Source organism: Trachurus japonicus, chromosome 11 (assembly GCF_045865225.1).
Source record: "Trachurus japonicus isolate A0001 chromosome 11, Traja_1.0".
Taxonomy (NCBI): domain Eukaryota; kingdom Metazoa; phylum Chordata; class Actinopteri; order Carangiformes; family Carangidae; genus Trachurus; species Trachurus japonicus.
The window spans coordinates 862,872-880,170 of NC_140917.1; the positions used below are offsets into that span (position 1 = coordinate 862,872).

At 43.1% G+C, this 17,299-nt stretch overlaps 4 protein-coding genes across 5 annotated transcripts; 3 read left to right on the plus strand and 1 right to left on the minus strand.

The window, feature by feature from the left end:
- Window positions 1-346: 346 nt before the first annotated feature.
- Window positions 347-2,968, minus strand: LOC146977844 (proteasome subunit beta type-7-like). The gene is made up of 8 exons (XM_085790608.1): window positions 2,900-2,968; window positions 2,573-2,663; window positions 1,979-2,076; window positions 1,554-1,694; window positions 1,302-1,417; window positions 1,115-1,173; window positions 828-979; window positions 347-683 (listed from the first exon to the last, which is right to left on the minus strand). Exons 1-8 carry the CDS (start codon window positions 2,959-2,961, stop codon window positions 572-574), a joined length of 831 nt encoding a protein of 276 aa, XP_085646734.1. The 5' UTR covers window positions 2,962-2,968; the 3' UTR covers window positions 347-571.
- Window positions 2,969-3,016: 48 nt separating this feature from the next.
- On the plus strand, window positions 3,017-6,767 carry psmb12 (proteasome 20S subunit beta 12). The gene is made up of 6 exons (XM_085790612.1): window positions 3,017-3,123; window positions 3,516-3,586; window positions 3,874-4,005; window positions 4,127-4,256; window positions 4,663-4,807; window positions 6,499-6,767. The coding sequence occupies exons 1-6, from the start codon at window positions 3,091-3,093 to the stop codon at window positions 6,624-6,626; spliced, it is 639 nt and encodes a 212-aa protein (XP_085646738.1). The 5' UTR covers window positions 3,017-3,090; the 3' UTR covers window positions 6,627-6,767.
- A 400-nt stretch (window positions 6,768-7,167) lies between these two features.
- Window positions 7,168-9,610, plus strand: psmb9a (proteasome 20S subunit beta 9a). Its single transcript, XM_085790282.1, has 6 exons — window positions 7,168-7,398; window positions 7,517-7,584; window positions 7,768-7,899; window positions 8,730-8,859; window positions 9,028-9,169; window positions 9,319-9,610. Exons 1-6 carry the CDS (start codon window positions 7,348-7,350, stop codon window positions 9,444-9,446), a joined length of 651 nt encoding a protein of 216 aa, XP_085646408.1. The 5' UTR covers window positions 7,168-7,347; the 3' UTR covers window positions 9,447-9,610.
- A 1,245-nt stretch (window positions 9,611-10,855) lies between these two features.
- tap2a (transporter associated with antigen processing, subunit type a) lies at window positions 10,856-17,299 on the plus strand. 2 transcript variants are annotated; one of them, XR_015037020.1, is made up of 12 exons: window positions 10,856-11,422; window positions 11,583-11,697; window positions 11,867-11,997; window positions 12,235-12,440; window positions 12,767-12,964; window positions 13,048-13,176; window positions 13,718-13,903; window positions 14,056-14,229; window positions 14,643-14,802; window positions 15,454-15,590; window positions 16,774-17,051; window positions 17,086-17,212. XR_015037020.1 is itself a non-coding variant. In XM_085790613.1 (11 exons), the coding sequence occupies exons 1-11, from the start codon at window positions 10,915-10,917 to the stop codon at window positions 16,969-16,971; spliced, it is 2,142 nt and encodes a 713-aa protein (XP_085646739.1). In that variant the 5' UTR covers window positions 10,856-10,914; the 3' UTR covers window positions 16,972-17,299. The 2 variants fall into 2 exon arrangements, 1 of the variants encoding a protein (XP_085646739.1); XM_085790613.1 differs by having other exon boundaries at window positions 16,774-17,299.

Consider the following 17,299-nt stretch of genomic DNA (forward strand, 5'->3'; position numbering starts at 1 on the left):
TGCACTTACCCCCATAAATACACGTTTGTTTTCTTAATTAAAAGTTAATCGATCAAAAATAAAGTTGGAATAAAACCTTTGTGATGTTAAGATGAAAAATGGCTCGAAACAAATAAACCAATAGAAAAGCTTTGTGTTTGTCTCATCATCTGTCTCCATGCGGAAATGCAGCACTCAGGTTATGGGAAGGATTCAGATCTCAGTGATACTGACAGATTTCACTTATATACATATAGAAAAAAACAAGCAGCACAGGACCTGTAGGGTTAAAGGCTGCAGGTAAATTAAATACCAGATGGGTGAGTAAAGAATTAAAAGAAACAAACAGAATGAGACACTTTTTTCACTTTTTATTCCATATTGTAAAAACATGTTCCACCCTCACAGCTCACTGTAGCTGCAGCAACCGCTACAATACAGACTGTTCCTCACAACAGTGAATCATAGCAGCAGAGTAGAAAACAGGATGATCAGACTGATGTTTGAGGTTTTTCACTACTTGTCTTTAATATTAAGTAATAACAGTGATGCAGTGATAATATTGTGATGTGACTGTAGTCTGCATCCCGGGTCAGGCCGTGTCCATCTGCTGCACCGTCTCCTGGACGACCTCCAGCTTCAGGGGGACGACCTTCTCCGTCAGGACCGCTGTCGTACCTGGACGGTACTTATACTTTATTTTCCTACAGACACAGAGAGTTAGAGAGTTTAGATCACATGTTTTATGTTCTATATGATGCTTAATGGCACTTATTTGTGGTTCAACATAAAAACAGTTTCTTCCCTTCACATATGGATCATTTACTGAACTCAGTGAAGACGTGTACCTGCTGTCAGTGAACTCTGAGTGCTGGTAGGGTCGGATGTAGTCCACTCCCTGTCTGGTGATGACACAGATGTCGATGTTGTTGCCTGAGCCGAGGTCGTTCATGATGCCGGCGTGGATGGCAACACGCACCAGGTCCTTGGCTGCCTCCAGCTGACAGAGTTCAGGGACATCAGGGAAATTATGAATTTAGATTTTGTAAAGAATTAATCAGCTCTGTTGTGCTGTAATTTTTCAATTAGAGAAGTCCAACAGTAGGTTAAATCATTGTACTAACAACAATCTTACCTCCAGATCAGGTTTGAAACCGTCCTCTAAAATCCCAAGAGCAGCCAGATCACCAGATCCTGTATGAACACAACAGAAACCCCTGGTCTGCTTTATTTAAAACCCATTTTATTCACAAAGTGACACATTTGAAACATGAGGATAAAGACCTGAGCTTCACAGAAACACAGAGTGTTACATGACGTACCCATAGCGAGGTAAGGCACCTGGTTCACGCTGCCATACGGCCCCACCGTGTACAGGTGGTTCCCACTGCAGTCCACTCCTCCCAGGATCAGACTGGCACCGATCTGCCCGTGATACCTGAGTGGTGCAGCAGAGGTTGAGTTTACAGGATTAACTAATATTGTGAAAATGAATTTCCCCTCGGAGACAATAAATCATGAATCTGAATCTATGCAGCTCGTCCACACCTGCAGGTATGCAGTGAAACACAAACCTGTACAACATGTCCTGCAGGATGTTGACGGCCATGACGACGCGAGGGTTCCTCCCACTGTTCAGAGAGAAGATGGTGAGGTTGGAGGAGAGAAGGTCGGTGGTTTTCTCTGTGTCTGCTGCTGTTCCTGCTCCACAACAACTGGACAGAGAGAGAGAACAGATATGTGGGAGAAAGGGTATGAGGGGGGGAAACAAGGAGCAAGGAGAGGAAAAAGTTTCTTAAAAAACTATAAAAACTCGAGCAAGGGCTTCTTTATTTAGTCATATTCAATAATCTTGATACAAAAGATTTTTCTCAAGTCGCCATAAAACAGTTTTCCTCACTGTTTTGGCGTCACTGTAGGGCATTCTGGGATATGTAGGAAAGAGAGTGAGGCTTCATCTTATCCTCTTGTGGTTTGAGTCCATCACTCTTACACTTACTAAATATTTGGAGCTATGTAGTGGATCTTTGCACACATCTTGTCGGCCACAACTTCACCGGACGTCGCTCTGGTGTCGGCTCCCAGCACCACTCCATCCTGCACAACACAACACAGTGTTGTAGTCAAATAACATGAACATGTGATTATTAGTTCTCACAACTTCCAGTCAGTGGTGGAGCTACAGAGATTTTAAACTCAATTTGCACAATTAGTCATCCACTGCATTTAGGCTATATTTAAAAAAAAATCTTGAAGATGTGTACACTATGATCCGGCATACGTTTTTTAACTTCAAATTAAAGAACAACATTTTAAAAGGAAGAAACTACCAAATTCATAGGGTCCTTTTTGTCCATGCTTATTTTGTGCAATTAATATTTTGGCAGCATAACTCATTATGTCATTTTCAGGCTGACAGGCCTTGGATGCACATACAGCTGTGGAGCATCATGTAAAAATCCTAACAATGTTAGTTATCACATTTGAAGTTCATGCACTACAACATCCAAGTCAGTGTGTGTGTGTGTGTGTGTGTGTGTGTGTGTGTGTGTGTGTGTGTGTGTGTGTGTATCTTTGTCAGCTCCATACTCACCTTGAACACCACTCCTGCGATGGTTGTACCTGTTTTCAGAGGTTTAGGAGTCTGTGTCCCTCCGCCAAATAGTCCCTCTAAAGCAGCATTTCTGTAGAGAGAGGAGATAAAGAGAAGAGGGAGGTCAGCTGATCAATATACAATAGTTATTGAATAGTCTGATAACACGTAATCACCACAGTGTTTCATTGTTTAACTGATAAACAGCAGAAAAAGTTACTTTCACTTTTGATCCCGATGAAAGCTCATTGTTACCAACAGTTACATTTCCATTTAAACTGAAGTGACGCAGTCTGAGGATCAGAAGTCATTAACAGAAGCTCATACCTCGCTGCGTTGTCGAAATTAAACCCGGCTGCGGGAGTTTCGAAGACATTTGATAGCGCCATACTGGATCTGGATCTGGTTCTGGCACCGCGCGGCGTCTGTGCGCGTCCTGGTGCGCGTCCTGGTGCGCGTCCTGGTCGCTGCTGCTCGAGCGTCACTTCGTCTTCCTCTCTTCCGATTCTGGAGCGAAAATGGACTCACAAGTCCGAGGAGTCAGCACCGGGGTGAGTGAATCCGGACCGGTCCACTCCGGTCTTTAACCACTGATCCAGAACTAAAGTCTGTTTAAGCATAAAGTGATCGATAATCGACTTCGAGTGCGAACAGGTGATGATGTAGGGCAGGCTACAGGCTGCCTGAGACACAACACAGTGAAGTTACCTCGACACGATCATCCAGGGGTTTTAGTATTAGACTATGTATGATATCTAACCGAGTTTATTCAGTATAATTCAACAAAGAAAACGACCGGCTACACTTTCACTTTCAGAGAGAAACTTAACAGAACTCCAAGTCCCAGAATTCATAGCGCTGCTCGGTCTGCATGAATGAACAGGGATGAGTAGGCTGTGTTTATCATGTTGTTTCTCTTGTCCTGTAACTCTCTCCTCCTCAGACCACCATCCTGGCCGTCATCTTTGATGGGGGGGTCGTGATTGGTTCAGACTCCAGAGCCTCCATTGGAGGGTGAGGATGTAGTGACAACACATTAAGATGGTTTTATAGCCTAATTAAATACAACCTGACAGGTGCTGGTTCATAAGTGTTAGAAACTTTAAAAATCAGCCACTTTTAGTGTTTTTTTTCACATTGTGTGTATCAAGTAATCTGATTTAACACTTACTGCATGTTCAACTTTAAACCTTTCCAAGCTTCTTCCTACTGCAGCTGTATTGAAACTTTATTGTTATGTTGTTGAGGGTAATTTGTGGTGCTGGTGTGTGTATTCGTGTTAACTCTCTACCTCTCTTCAGGGACTATGTGTCGTCTAAAACCATCAACAAGGTGATTCAGGTCCATGACCGGATCTTCTGCTGCATCGCTGGTTCTCTAGCAGACGCTCAGGCCGTCACCAAGGCTGCTAAGTTCCAGCTGTCCTTACACAGGTGCTACACACACACACACACACACACACACACACACACACACAGTGCATCAGTGCATTTATATGTTATACAAATGACATATCCATGTCTAACACATACTGCTGTTGATCCTCCTCCCTAGTGTCCAGATGGAGAGTCCTCCTCTGGTGATAGCAGCAGCGTCGGTGCTGAAGGAACTGTGTTACAGTAACAAAGATGAGCTGCAGGCCGGTTTCATCACGGCCGGCTGGGACCAGAAGAACGGCCCGCAGGTTGGTCAGAGGAGGCATTATAAGTCTTACTCACTCGAAAGCTCCCATAGCGATAGACTCCTTCACCCCAAGTGTGTGAAGGAGCGGTATCGCAGGTCCTTCCTCCCTGCAGCTGTGAGACTGCACAACAGGCACTGCTCTCTCTAACCCCCCCCCCCAAACTTGGACTATTGCACATAGGCTACTGCACTTTTTTTAAATCATTTTTTTTCTATAAATTATTGTTTTGTGATGTTTATATTCCTCTTGTTTCACTCTGTTTTCTTTCTCTTTTATCCTGTTGCTATTTGCTGCTGCTGCTGCTGCACAAATGTAAATTTCCCCACTGTGGAACAAATAAAGGAATCTTAACTTAAGTCAACCTGACTGTGTAGCTGCAGCTCTAATGTCCTCCCTCCTCCTCCAGGTGTACGTGGTGTCTCTGGGAGGGATGTTGGTCAGTCAGCCTGTCACCATCGGTGGCTCAGGCAGCACCTACATCTACGGCTACGTCGACGCCAAATACAAACCCAACATGAGCAGAGACGAATGCCTGCAGTTCGCCACTAATGGTAGCCTAATGACACATTATTTTACTCTTTATATTTATCTTTGTTCAGTCAGGATGTTCAGGTCCAGTGGACAGAGTTCAATCAGAGGATGTTTATGTTCAGTATCTCTATACTCAGTATTTCTCTCTCTGAAAGACACAGAGTGTTACAGGAAACCAGTTTTAAACACAGTGATATGCAGGGGTGGAAAGTAACAAGTTACATTTACTCAAGTTACTGTAATTAAGTAGCTTTTTTGTGTACTTGTACTTTTTTGAGTAATTTTTAAAATCAGTACTTTTACTTTTACTTGAGTGCATATTGTTGGAAGAAATTTACTTAGTTACATTTTAAATAGCTTAAGTTACAAAGTAAAAAAATATATATGAACTTGCACTGCGTCTGTGTGGGTTGTCAAAAGTAGCTACGCCGCTACCGCCTCTCTCTCTCTCTCTCTCTCTCTCTGTGTCCCTTAACAGACGCACACAGCAGCAGCAGGTACACACAGTAGCCTACACACCTCTCCTCCCCTCCCTGTTACGTGAGTTTGTGCATAACAGGGCTCGTCGCTATGTTGTCGTCTTAATATTAGCCATTAGCCGCAGCTAGCGGTTAAAAGCTGACGTTAATGATTAAAGACAACGTTATCAGGCATGTCCATCTATTTGGCTACGTTTACGGTGACCAAACGTCCTCTTTTGCTTTTCCTTTTTTTTTTTTAATGAATCATGAACATGTCCGGCTGTGTTCGGTAATGGGACCGCTGACCCTGCAGGCTAAATGACTAGACACACCGGGGCTGAAGGCCGGACCGGCGGTCCGTTGAGTTAAATGTAGGAGCCCAGTCAGATCCATGGCCATGCTCAGAGGAACAGACATGCTTCAGAGCAGTTACAGTAAAGAGGCAAGTGTGTGTGTGTGTGTGTGTGTGTGTGTGTGAGAGAGAGAGAGAGAGAGAGAGAGAGAGAGAGAGAACCTACAGTAACCCCCCCCCCCCTCCTCCTTGAGAGCAGACAGGAAAGACAGTAAAAAAAAAAACAGGTGTGTGTGAGTGAAAGAGGGAGAGAGAGATTTTTCTTTTCTTTTTTTATCCGTATTGAAAATGGTATTGAGTATCGAATATTTTCCTTAATATCGATATTGAGTTGAAAATTTTAGTATCATGATCATGGTCGTGACAACCTTAGTGCCAGTAACTGTAACTGTCCATCTGATTGGCTCTGGACAACTGCAGTGTCAGAAGGTCAGAATCAAGTTGGAGCCACAGGAGCTAAAGATGATGGAGACCAGTGTATCGATGGAGAAGGGACAAGTTTGGAACACAGAGACATGCACGGAGAATGTTAGGCCAATCTCTGGCCATCATAGCCCCCCCCCCCCCCCAAAAAAAAAGTAACTAAGTAACTTTTACTCTGAGTAAATTTTAAATGAACTACTTTTTACTTTTACTTGAGTAGATTTTTACACCAGTACTTTTACTTTTACTTGAGTAAAATTTCATCAAGGTAACTGTACTTTTACTTGAGTAGATTTTTTTGGTACTCTTTCCACCCCTGGTGATATGTTTGTTGATGGTTCAGTTGTTGTAAAAGTCACTAACTGTGTGTTGGTGCTTCCTCAGCTATAGCAGCCTATTATATCTCTGGCCTGTTGTTCCTGTCTCTCTTCCTCCGCCCCTCCCTTCACCTCATCCCTCTCTTCCTGTTCTGCAGCTCTGGCGCTGGCGATGGGCAGAGACAACGTCAGCGGGGGCGTGGCTCACCTGGTGGTGATCACGGCAACGGGGGCGGAGCATGTGGTTGTCCCTGGAGACAAGCTGCCCAGGTTCCACGACGAGTGACAGAGTCACCTGGATGTGATGCAACTGTTCATTATGTGGGTTCATTAAGGAACAACTTTATTACTAATGTACAAACACATGAACTCACCTGAAGAACAAGTCAGAGGAGTGAAGCTGCAGTTTGTTCCTGCACATGTAAAACCTGTGATTACATGAGTCTGTGTTTTCCACTATCACCTCTGAAATCATTCCCACTATAAAGTCAGGTTCTTATGTCCACGTCCCATGTGTTTTTAACACAAGGAAATATGAAATAAAGCAAAATGTTTTCTAAAGATTTATCTGTGCTTCTTTATTTTTGGTTTGTGTTCCAAAATATATATATATTTTAAATGTCATAGTTTTTCCTAATTCAAATGCTATAATGTATTTATTATCATTTCATTATTTTACATACAATTATTGAGTGAGGCATTTATAAGCCTGATGCACTCTCCTCATACTGTTTGTGTGTGTGCGTGTGTGTGTGTGTGTGTGTGTGTGCGCGCGCGCGCGCCTGTGTGTGTGTGGCTCACTGCAGAGGAGGGAACATTTAACTTTCGATTTCGATCTCAACTCGGACAAAATGGAGTCTTTCTCATGTTGGATGTAGAATAGATTCAGCAGAAACAGCAGCTGTGTAGGCCACCATTAAAGAAAGTTTCCGAGCTCAAAGAAACGACATCAACCGTGTTTTTTCCAGACAGAGATCAGACCAGTCAGTCGGTGTCGGTGCGTCAACATGCTGGGAGAAGCGGAGCCGCAGTGGTTGTCTGAGGAGGTGAAAACCGGGGTGAGTAGCAGTCTACGAGGTTTACTGTGTCTCAGAGAGTCCATGGTTCTGCATGGTGATATGATAATGTGTGAGCCGCTGCGGAACAAGTCTTGACTCTGTGTCTTCTCCTCCTCAGACCACTATTATCGCCGTAGAGTTTAATGGAGGAGTCGTACTGGGCTCTGACTCCCGGGTGTCAGCGGGGTGAGTTGGTGCTGATAGACACTGATGGACCTGTAGGACAGAAGTATATGTAACCTACTGTTTTTATAGACCTATCATGTGTGTTTCCACGTTACACCAGTCAGAGCTTTTATTTTAATACTTGACGACCTGTCAGTCACACCTCCTCTCCTCATCCCTCCATCCCTCCATCCCTCCATCCAGAGCATCAGTGGTGAACAGAGTGATGAACAAACTGTCTCCTCTCCATGAGAAGATCTACTGTGCTCTGTCTGGATCAGCTGCAGACGCTCAGACCATCGCAGAGATGGTCAACTACCAGCTGGACGTCCACAGGTACAGTGGCCGCAGACTCGTGGTATATTTTCATATTATTATGTTTTCATCTTTAACATTTATTCTAGGTTGGCACAGTGGTGCAGTGGTTAGCACATCAGGAAGGTTCAGCCGGACTGAGGCCTTTCTGTGTGGTGTTTGCATGTCCTCTCTGTGTCTGCGTGCTCCAGCCCCCCATGACCCTTATGGATAAGTGATATAAACAGTAGATGGACTTCCAATAACAAAGTTACTGGCTAATTAGTTTCAAATCTGCCTGCACAACAGTGAATGTCTTACTCAATTTGTGAAGCCACTGTAGCACTGCCACTTGCCAATTAGCTCAGTGAAATAGGCAAAGGTCTTTGGTTCCAGAGGTTGTGTGTTCAATCCTCTACTGTTGCAAAGTGAAAATGAAAATTATGATGTCAACTGTCTTGTCTTCCTATTCTCCTGTTTGTTGCTCAGAATTTGCCTAAATTTGCCAAAAAAATAGCCCGGACCCGACCCATTATAATTTAATTTAAATTCATGAGTATCATATCAGCCCTGGAGGGGCACAGTGGTGTGGTGGTCAGCACTATGGCTCTGGGTGGAGTTTGCATGTCGTCCCTTTGTGAGCTCTCACTCTAAATTGCCCTCAGGTGTTACTGTGATTGTGTGAGGTTGTTCATCTCTATGTCGGTCCTGCAGTAGATCAGTGACCTGTCCCTATGTCTGACCTCCGACCTTGCACAGATAAGCAGTCAACAATGGATGGATAGATGTATCAGCCTTTAAAAGTGTCCAAAAACACAGTTCAGTTTCAGTTTTTAAAAGATATTCTGCTGTGTGATGTCTCCGTCTGTCAGTATGGAGATCGGTGAGGACCCTCAGGTTCGTTCTGCTGCCACTCTGGTGAAGAACATCTCATACAAGTACAAAGAGGAGCTGTCGGCTCATCTCATCGTGGCCGGCTGGGACCGGAGAGATGGAGGACAGGTCAGGAAACACATGGAGAAACATGGAGATGACTGGTTCTGCAGCTTCTGCTCAGTTTGGCCTTTAGGTCATGTTATAAAAGGTCTAATCAAGCCAAGACGCTTCATGTTATAAATGTCTGTGCATGGTTAAATCACACTGAGTCTTATTCCCTGTGTTCCTCTGCAGGTGTTTGCGACGCTGAACGGCCTGCTGACCAGACAGCCTTTTGCAGTGGGCGGCTCTGGCAGCTCCTATGTTTACGGGTTTGTTGATGCTGAGTATCGCAGGAACATGAGCAGAGAGGAGTGTCAACAGTTTGTGGTCAACAGTAAGTTGTTCTTGGTTTATCACAGATTGTTGGATGGTGAAAATGATTCCTTGTCCTGTCTCTGAATCAGTTATTCTGTTTTCATTTTGTCTCATAAAACTGAAGAGTCAGACTGAATCTTCTCCTCTCTCCTCTCCTCCCTCGTGCAGCTCTGTCTCTGGCCATGAACCGTGACGGCTCTAGCGGCGGCGTGGCCTACCTGGTCACCATCGACCAGCACAGCACAGAGGAGAAAGTTATTCTGGGAAATCACCTACCTACCTTCTTTGATCAGTGATCAATATCTAGCATCTTCATCTGTAGTGTAAAGCCACTGTCATGAAGAAGACTTGTTTTCCTCACAGTATCCAGGGCTCATTATTTGACTCACTCACCTGCTAACTCAGTTTATAAACTGAAAACTTTTACTAATGATTTTAATAAAAGGAATAAAACTCTCTTACTTCTGTTCATGGAGCTTTTATTTTACTTACACATAGTATCCACACTGCTGCTCATTTGGTCATTTGGAGTTTTTGTTTCATCAGTTTATCAACATGCTGTGTTGTTACAGCCAGGGCCGTTGTATAGGGGAGAAAGGTGATGATCATTCTAGAGGCCCGGTGCCCAGTAGAGCCCACAAAACCCCCCAGTAGGCCTATTCTAATAATCACTGACTAATAATACTAATACTAATACTAATACTAGTAATGCTGCATTCGCATCAAAAACAAAGTAAAATGATAATACATGTGTAGTCCAAGAAAAAAAGTGGAAAAGTCAGGGGACAGGGGGCCACTTTAGTATTAGGCTATTTCAGGTGGCCCAGAATTCCTAGCAACAGCCCTGGTTACAGCAGCACAAAAAATATTTGTTTTAATTGACCTGAAGGTCAGAGTGTATAAAACTAACTGAATCTTGTTTGAGTACCTGAACCTGCAGAACCTCTTCACAAAGACTCACTAAGAGAAACTGGTATAGAACACGATCTTGGCCCCTGCGAGAGTAATAATAATAATAAATTGTTTTTATAGAGCGCATTTTCACCTGAAGAACAAGTCTCAAAGCGCTTACAATAAAGATTAGAAAACATAGAAAATAAAAATAAAATAGAAATAAAATATAGAAAATAAATAAAACTAAATTAGCAAAAAAAAAAAAAAAAAGCATGAGGACATTCTAAAAGACCAGGACATCAGGGATAGGCTTTCTTAAAAGAGTGCTGGAAGATTCACTCTGACAACAAACATGTCATCAAAAAGTGAAAGTCAAAGCTGTTTCACAACTTAAGGGTCATTTCACCAATTTCCTGCACTTGACAGTAGTTTTATTTTAACCATAGGATTTATAGACAATATAAAGTGGACTGGTTGGTCCCCTGTTGCAGAGTAAAAATACGTGTGTTTTCAGTGTTTTCAGTGTTTTCTTGTCAATAAACAATGACAATAAACCATCAATCTACAGACATGTAGATACACTTTACAGTGGGATGAAGTTTTCATCCATGATAAGCTAATTATTATATTTAGGGGAAGGAAGGAAAAGGATGATGATGATGGTGGTGATAGTTGTTCTCATAATTATAAACAGTTCCCCAGTGTGACCTCAGTGTCTAAACACAGTGAGCTGTGTCTGGTGTGTATCTGTAGCTAGTGTGTGTTTCAGGGAAGCCCCTGCTGTTGCCAGATAATGAAAGTGAAAGTGTGTGAACTAAACCTGCGCTGTCTCAGAGGAGCGGGTCAGACCAGGACGACTGCTGCTGGGAAATGGCAGAAAACAAACTCTTGACCAGAGTCGCAGCTCTGACTCTGGCTCTTTGTGTCGACCTGTCCCTGTTTTACGCGTGTGGCCTGGCGGTGACGCGCGGTGTGTTTGGACACATCAGCGGTCCCTGGGTGTCCGCGGCTCTGCGGAGCTCTGCTCTGACCGGGGTGTGTGTGCTCAGCCTGGGTCACCTCACACCGCTGCTGCTCCGTGTGGTAGCGGTGCACAGTCTGCTGCCCGCGGTGCTGGAGACCGGGACCAGGCTGCTGCACCAGGAGCACAGCCGGTGTGGCCGCATGTTGGGGGTCCGCTGCTGGGTGGTCTGCAGCGCCGCGTCGGCCGCTGCTGCGCTGTTCTGGGAGGTCACAGTCCCGGACAGCGACCAGGCTGCTGCGGGGAGAGAGAAGAAGCAGAAAGCCAGAGTTCTGTTTATGAGAGTCCTGCGGCTCTACAGACCAGACTACCCGCTGATGCTCGGAGGGCTGGTGTTCCTGTCTCTGGCTGCTATCTGTAAGTACTGGAGGTGATGATGGAATATCAACACTGACTCTGGAGGAGTTGTGATTCTGTTCCTGGTTCATAAAGGACTATATGATGATGTGATGTGTGTCTGATGTATCTTCATCTCTCTGTATGTGCCTAACTGTGTTTACCTGTGTGTGTCTCTCAGGTGAGATGTTCATCCCGTTCTACACCGGCAGAGTCATTGACATCCTGGGGGGTCAGTACCTGCAGAGTGAATTTCTGTCTGCACTGCTCTTCATGGGGCTGTATTCTGTAGGAAGGTATGTTAATAATAATAATAATAATAAACTTTATTTATAGAGCTTTTCATACATAAAAAATGTAGCACAAAGTGCTTTACACTGTTGCCACAGTGTTTCCCTGCAGTCAGTTAGCAACATGTCTGATCACTGATGTATTCTCTCTAACTGTCTGTCTCTGATTCCTCAGCTCTCTGAGTGCAGGCTGCAGAGGAGGTCTCTTAATTTGTGCCATCAGTTCCTTCACATGCAGAATGAAAGTCAAACTGTTTGGGGCTTTGACCAAACAGGAAATTGGATTCTTTGAGACCATAAAAACGGGTAAGACTCTTATACAAAGCTATGCTGTTTTACAGTGCACAGAGGAAGTCAGTCATGATTGGTCACTATAGGACAGCACAAGGACAGGATAAGGCATCGTGCCTTATCCTGTCCTTGTGCTGACAAGACAGGTAGAACGATAGCTAGACATAATGATATAGGACAAGACAAGGTAAAAGACACAGTCAGATTAAAGAGGACAGGATAGAAGGTAAACTGCATTAACTTTCTGTGCAGGTGAAATCACCTCCAGGTTGTCTAGGGACACGAACCTGATGGGAAGAACAGTGTGTCTGAACGTCAACGTGCTGCTGAGGACATTCATCAAGACGGTGGGTATGATCTCCCTGATGATGAATCTGTCGTGGAAACTCACGTTCTTCGTACTGATGGAGACGCCCATCACCGGCCTCATTCAGAACATCTACGACGCACACTACCAGGTAACATCTGTTCATTTTTCAATATTTAATCAGAGAATGTTTTTCCCTGAATTAAGGTGATCTACTCAACATAAGTTAGCTACATTTCATGGACATGGGGTGTCAAGTGACGCAGTAGGTTGAGTGGGAACCCCATATGTACAGGGTTAGGGTTAGGCTACAGGCCCTGCAGTCGGCCCCGGTTCGCCGGCCCTTTCCCCCTCTCTCTGCCTCCCCATTTCCTGTCTCTCTCAACTGTAGGCCTACTAGCCTATCCATTAAATGCATGCATAAAATGTTTTAAAAAATCACTGACGTAAACAACATGTTTGTTATTCCCCCCTCAGCGATTGTCCCTGGCAATGCAGGACTCGATGGCTTTGTCAAACGAGGCAGCGAGTGAGGTCATATCTGGTATTCGTGTGGTACGGAGCTTTAACAGAGAAAAACATGAGGCTTGTCGCTATGACAACCGTTTGATGGCCATACATGGCCTCAAGATTCGACGGGACATCGTCTCAGCTGTTTATCTGCTCGCACGGAGGGTAAGAAGTTTATAATACTGTATTTTATCAGGTCTGTCATTGTATGTTACCTCCTTTAACAATATTCCTGCATGTGTGTGTAGTTGACAGGGTTGGCCATGCAGGTCTTCATGTTGTACTACGGCAGGTTGTTCATCCAGAGCGGACAGATGACCACTGGCAATCTTGTTTCCTTCATCCTCTACCAGTCAGACCTTGGAGACAACATCAGGGTATCCCATAATGCTCTTTAACTTGCTGTCAGTCAGGGCTGGAGAGGGAAAATACATAGCTTTCAAGTTATCAAACAAATAGTTTAGTTTTTTATCTGACACATTTTATAGGCTATCTAGCAAGAGAAAAGTCAGCGCACTGGCAAAAAATGTAAAAAATTATAAATCAAGAAATTATCTTTTAGAAAATTTTGCTATTTGCTACATAGCTAACATTAGCATGTAGCTGTTTACCGGTGTTGCCCAAATTCTCAGCTATTTGCATTTACTGCTAGTTCCTCAGTGCTGTGCAGCCAGGATTCTCTATGCTAAACTTAAGCATTTAGAGCAGCTAAAGCTAACTGGTTAGCATGTTTCCTTTGAATGATGTCTTTCTGCCATTGGAGACCGCTCTTGGTTTGACATAATAAAAAGTCTAATGCTTAACTCTTAATGCTAACATTAGGATTTTAATTTTTTATTAACTCTTTAAACAATCTTTAAATGTATAGTCTTAATTAAGTGATGACTACATTATCCCTGTCCTGTGCCTGTCCTCCAGACTCTGACCTACATCTTTGGAGACATGCTGAACTCGGTGGGAGCTGCTGGGAAAGTGTTTGAGTACCTGGACAGAAAACCTCAAGTCAGCACAGATGGAAAACTCAAACCTGATCAGCTGATGGGACGCGTCAACTTCAACAGTCTCAACTTCTCCTATCCTTCAAACAACAAAACTGTGCTGCAGGTGAGATCTGAGAGACAGGTAGGAGAGAGGTGGACAGGTTCTTTGGTCTCAGACTGTTCATGGAGGGAGGAAATCACAAGCTTAAGTATTTAAAGTTACCATAAATGTATGTTGATTCTTCAGTTGTACTATCGTTGATCTCCCTGCTTCAGGATTTCTCTTTGGAGCTGAAGCCGGGTCAGATGACGGCGCTGGTGGGTCCGTCTGGAGAAGGGAAAAGCACCTGTGTGAGTCTGTTGGAGCGATACTACGACCCACAGGACGGAGAAATCCTATTGGACAACAAACCACTGAAATCCTACGACCACCGTTACCTCCACAAGAAGGTCAGTTACTGCTGCTCTTTCTGATGGAGATGGAGCTTCTGCTCTGAAGAATGGGTGTTAATCAGTTTATATTTTAAAATGCAACTTGAACATTAAACAGTTTGAGAAGAAACCTATTTTGAGAGAAGCAGAGAGTCTTAAACAGTCACAGTATTTCCTCCCAGATCTCTGTTTAGACTTCATCAAAACCATCATTTTTGACCATCAAAAATAAACAGAAATGGCATTTTTTGTTTTTCAGGTGCTACAACAAAATAGAATAAAAATCATTTTTAAGCTCAGAATACTGAGAAAACATAGTAAAAGTCTGACAGATACATGTATTATCAGGTTTTAATGATATATCTTAATGATTTTTACTTTAGTAACATGGGTTATTTATTAATTGAAGCTGATGAACGTGTGTTTGACAGATCGCGGTGGTGAGCCAGGACCCTGTTCTCTTCTCCGGCTCAGTCAGAGATAACATCGCCTACGGGCTCGCTGACTGCTCAATGGAGGAGATCCAGGAAGCTGCACGCAATGCCAACGCCCACGACTTCATCAGGCAGCTGGAGAAAGGCTACGATACAGGTAAATGTTCCAACTGCTGCCACACACCTGAGTGTGTGAAACATCTTTTTATTCAAACACTGTTTTAATCATAATGCATAATAAACCTATAGCCTGACGCACCAGACTATATCACTAACATGTCTAGTCTGGCAACGAGCGGTAGACCTCGGCTCAGTCCAGGGGGCGGGATGAAGGCTGTCTTTCAAACTGCCTCTGCACCAATAGGGTAGCGCTACGACCAATCAGAGCAAAGAGCAGGATGACGTCGGTAGATTAAACTTTACATCCTTCTTCAAATGAATGTCTTCAGTGCAGTTTCTGGCTCAACTCAAGTTTAATTCTTTTAAAGTTGATGCCAACGCCGATTCAAACGATTCCTCGCAAGTATGTCGTCATGGCGTTAAGCCGCCCAACGACTCTCTAAACAGATAGAGCGCTGTGATTGGTCAACACAATCGATGTTCGAGACTCAAAAAGTTCCTATGGCTCGTTTCTAGACCCACCTACGGAGCAAATATATAGATTTCTAGGCTATAATAAAGCACATGTATTCATTGAGGGCTCTGTGCTGACTGTTCCTCTTTTGCACTGGTTTGTTTCTCTCATTTTATTAAAAACCTTTAATGTTAAAGGTCTGATCTGATTGTTGTTATATCATCCCTTTCTCAGAGGTGGGTGAGGGAGGTGGTCAGTTGTCTAAGAGTGAGAAGCAGCGGATCGCCATCGCTCGCGCTCTGGTCAGACGACCCAGCGTCCTCATTCTGGACGAGATAACCAGCTCTCTGGACACGGAGAGTGAAAACAAGGTAGAGCACAGTTCATCACAACTTCTATCTATGACTGGTGTCCAATCATGTATCTGTGTTTCATACAGGTCATTTATACACCAAGGGAAATAGTGAAAACCTGAGTATTGTGCAAATTAAGCCCTGAATGATTGTCTGCAGGTTGGATAAACAAGATACGACTGACAGACATCACAAGAAAAATACAAATAATGACTCATGTGTTTATGTGAACACCCAGTTTGAAACTATTTACATGTCAACACTGATAAAGTAGGACACAGCTTCATGTAGCTCATAGTTTCACTACAGAACCTGTTGCATGAGGCGAATGAAGTCTGTGAGACATTTAGAGTAAAAACCTTTCAGTGCTCAGTTCAAACAGAGACTGAGTCATGACAAACAAGAAGAAATGGGATCTAATCTGGTTTTATTGTCTAATCTGATTTAGTTTGTTGATAAAGTTGTACATGTTCACAGAAGAATGAATCATATTCACTTTGATTTTTACTCCTTTAAACTCTCCCACATACACACTACAGTAAAAATGTGTTTTTTCTGGAATATATGTAACAGCTCATTTCATTTATTGTATTATTTAACACATCACCTCATTGCACTATATACAGTAGGCTATATACAGCTCTGGAAAAAATGAAGAGACCACTTCAAAATGATCAGTTCCTCTGGTTTTAATATTCATAACTATGTGTTTGAGTAAAATGAACACTTTTGTTTCATTCTATAACCCATTGACAACATTTCTCCCAAATTGGAAATAAAAATATTGTCATTTAGAGCATTTATTTACTTGCAGAAAATGGCAACAGGTCAAAATAACAAAAAAAATCAGGTGTTTTCAGACCTTAGCATATAATGCAAAGAAAACAAGTTCATATTCATTTTAAAACAACACAACACTACTTTTTAAACTTAGGAAGAGTTTAGAAATCAAAATTGGTGGAACAATCCCAATTTTTAATGGCAGCAGTGTTTTATTTATTTATTTATTTATTTATAATCTTTCTTCCTCATTAAATATGATTTGGTTCAGGTGTTTGTGGTTGTGGTGTTTGTGTTGGAGTTCAATAGACACTGGAATTGATGGCTGCCATAGATGTAGAGAAGCTGATTTATTAAGAACATTTTGGAGTGCTCTCTTTATTTTATTTTTTAAACGTTTCCTCCTCCATCCTGCCCCCAGGTGCAGCAGGCTCTGGCCCGCTGCCCCGACCAGACGCTGCTGGTCATCGCCCACAGGCTGAAGACCATCGAGAGGGCGGACCAGATCGTGGTGGTGAACGGGGGCAAAGTGGAGGAGCGAGGGACTCACCAGCAGCTGATGGAGCTGAAGGGAAGTTACTACAAACTGGTGGAGAAACGCTTCACTGAGGGAAACTGAGCTGAGAGGGGAACCACTGACTGATATAGATATATAGATATATAGATATATAGATACTGTCTGATAGGAGTGATATGACTGTCTGACCTGGTGGAAACAGGGGATAAGTAGCAGGAATTTGTGTAAATATTAAATTCTGGCTTTTGTATAAAAAGAAAGAAAAAAGTTTTTTGTGTTTTTACATGTAAAGCACCTTCATGACTCTGTGGTCAGTTGTTCTGTTTATTTTGAAGACTGTTGAAACTACATGAGTTAATTTGAATGTAAATGTTTCTATTTTGTGTTTGTTCAGTCATTGTGAATAATAAAAGTTTGACCTGAAACCTTC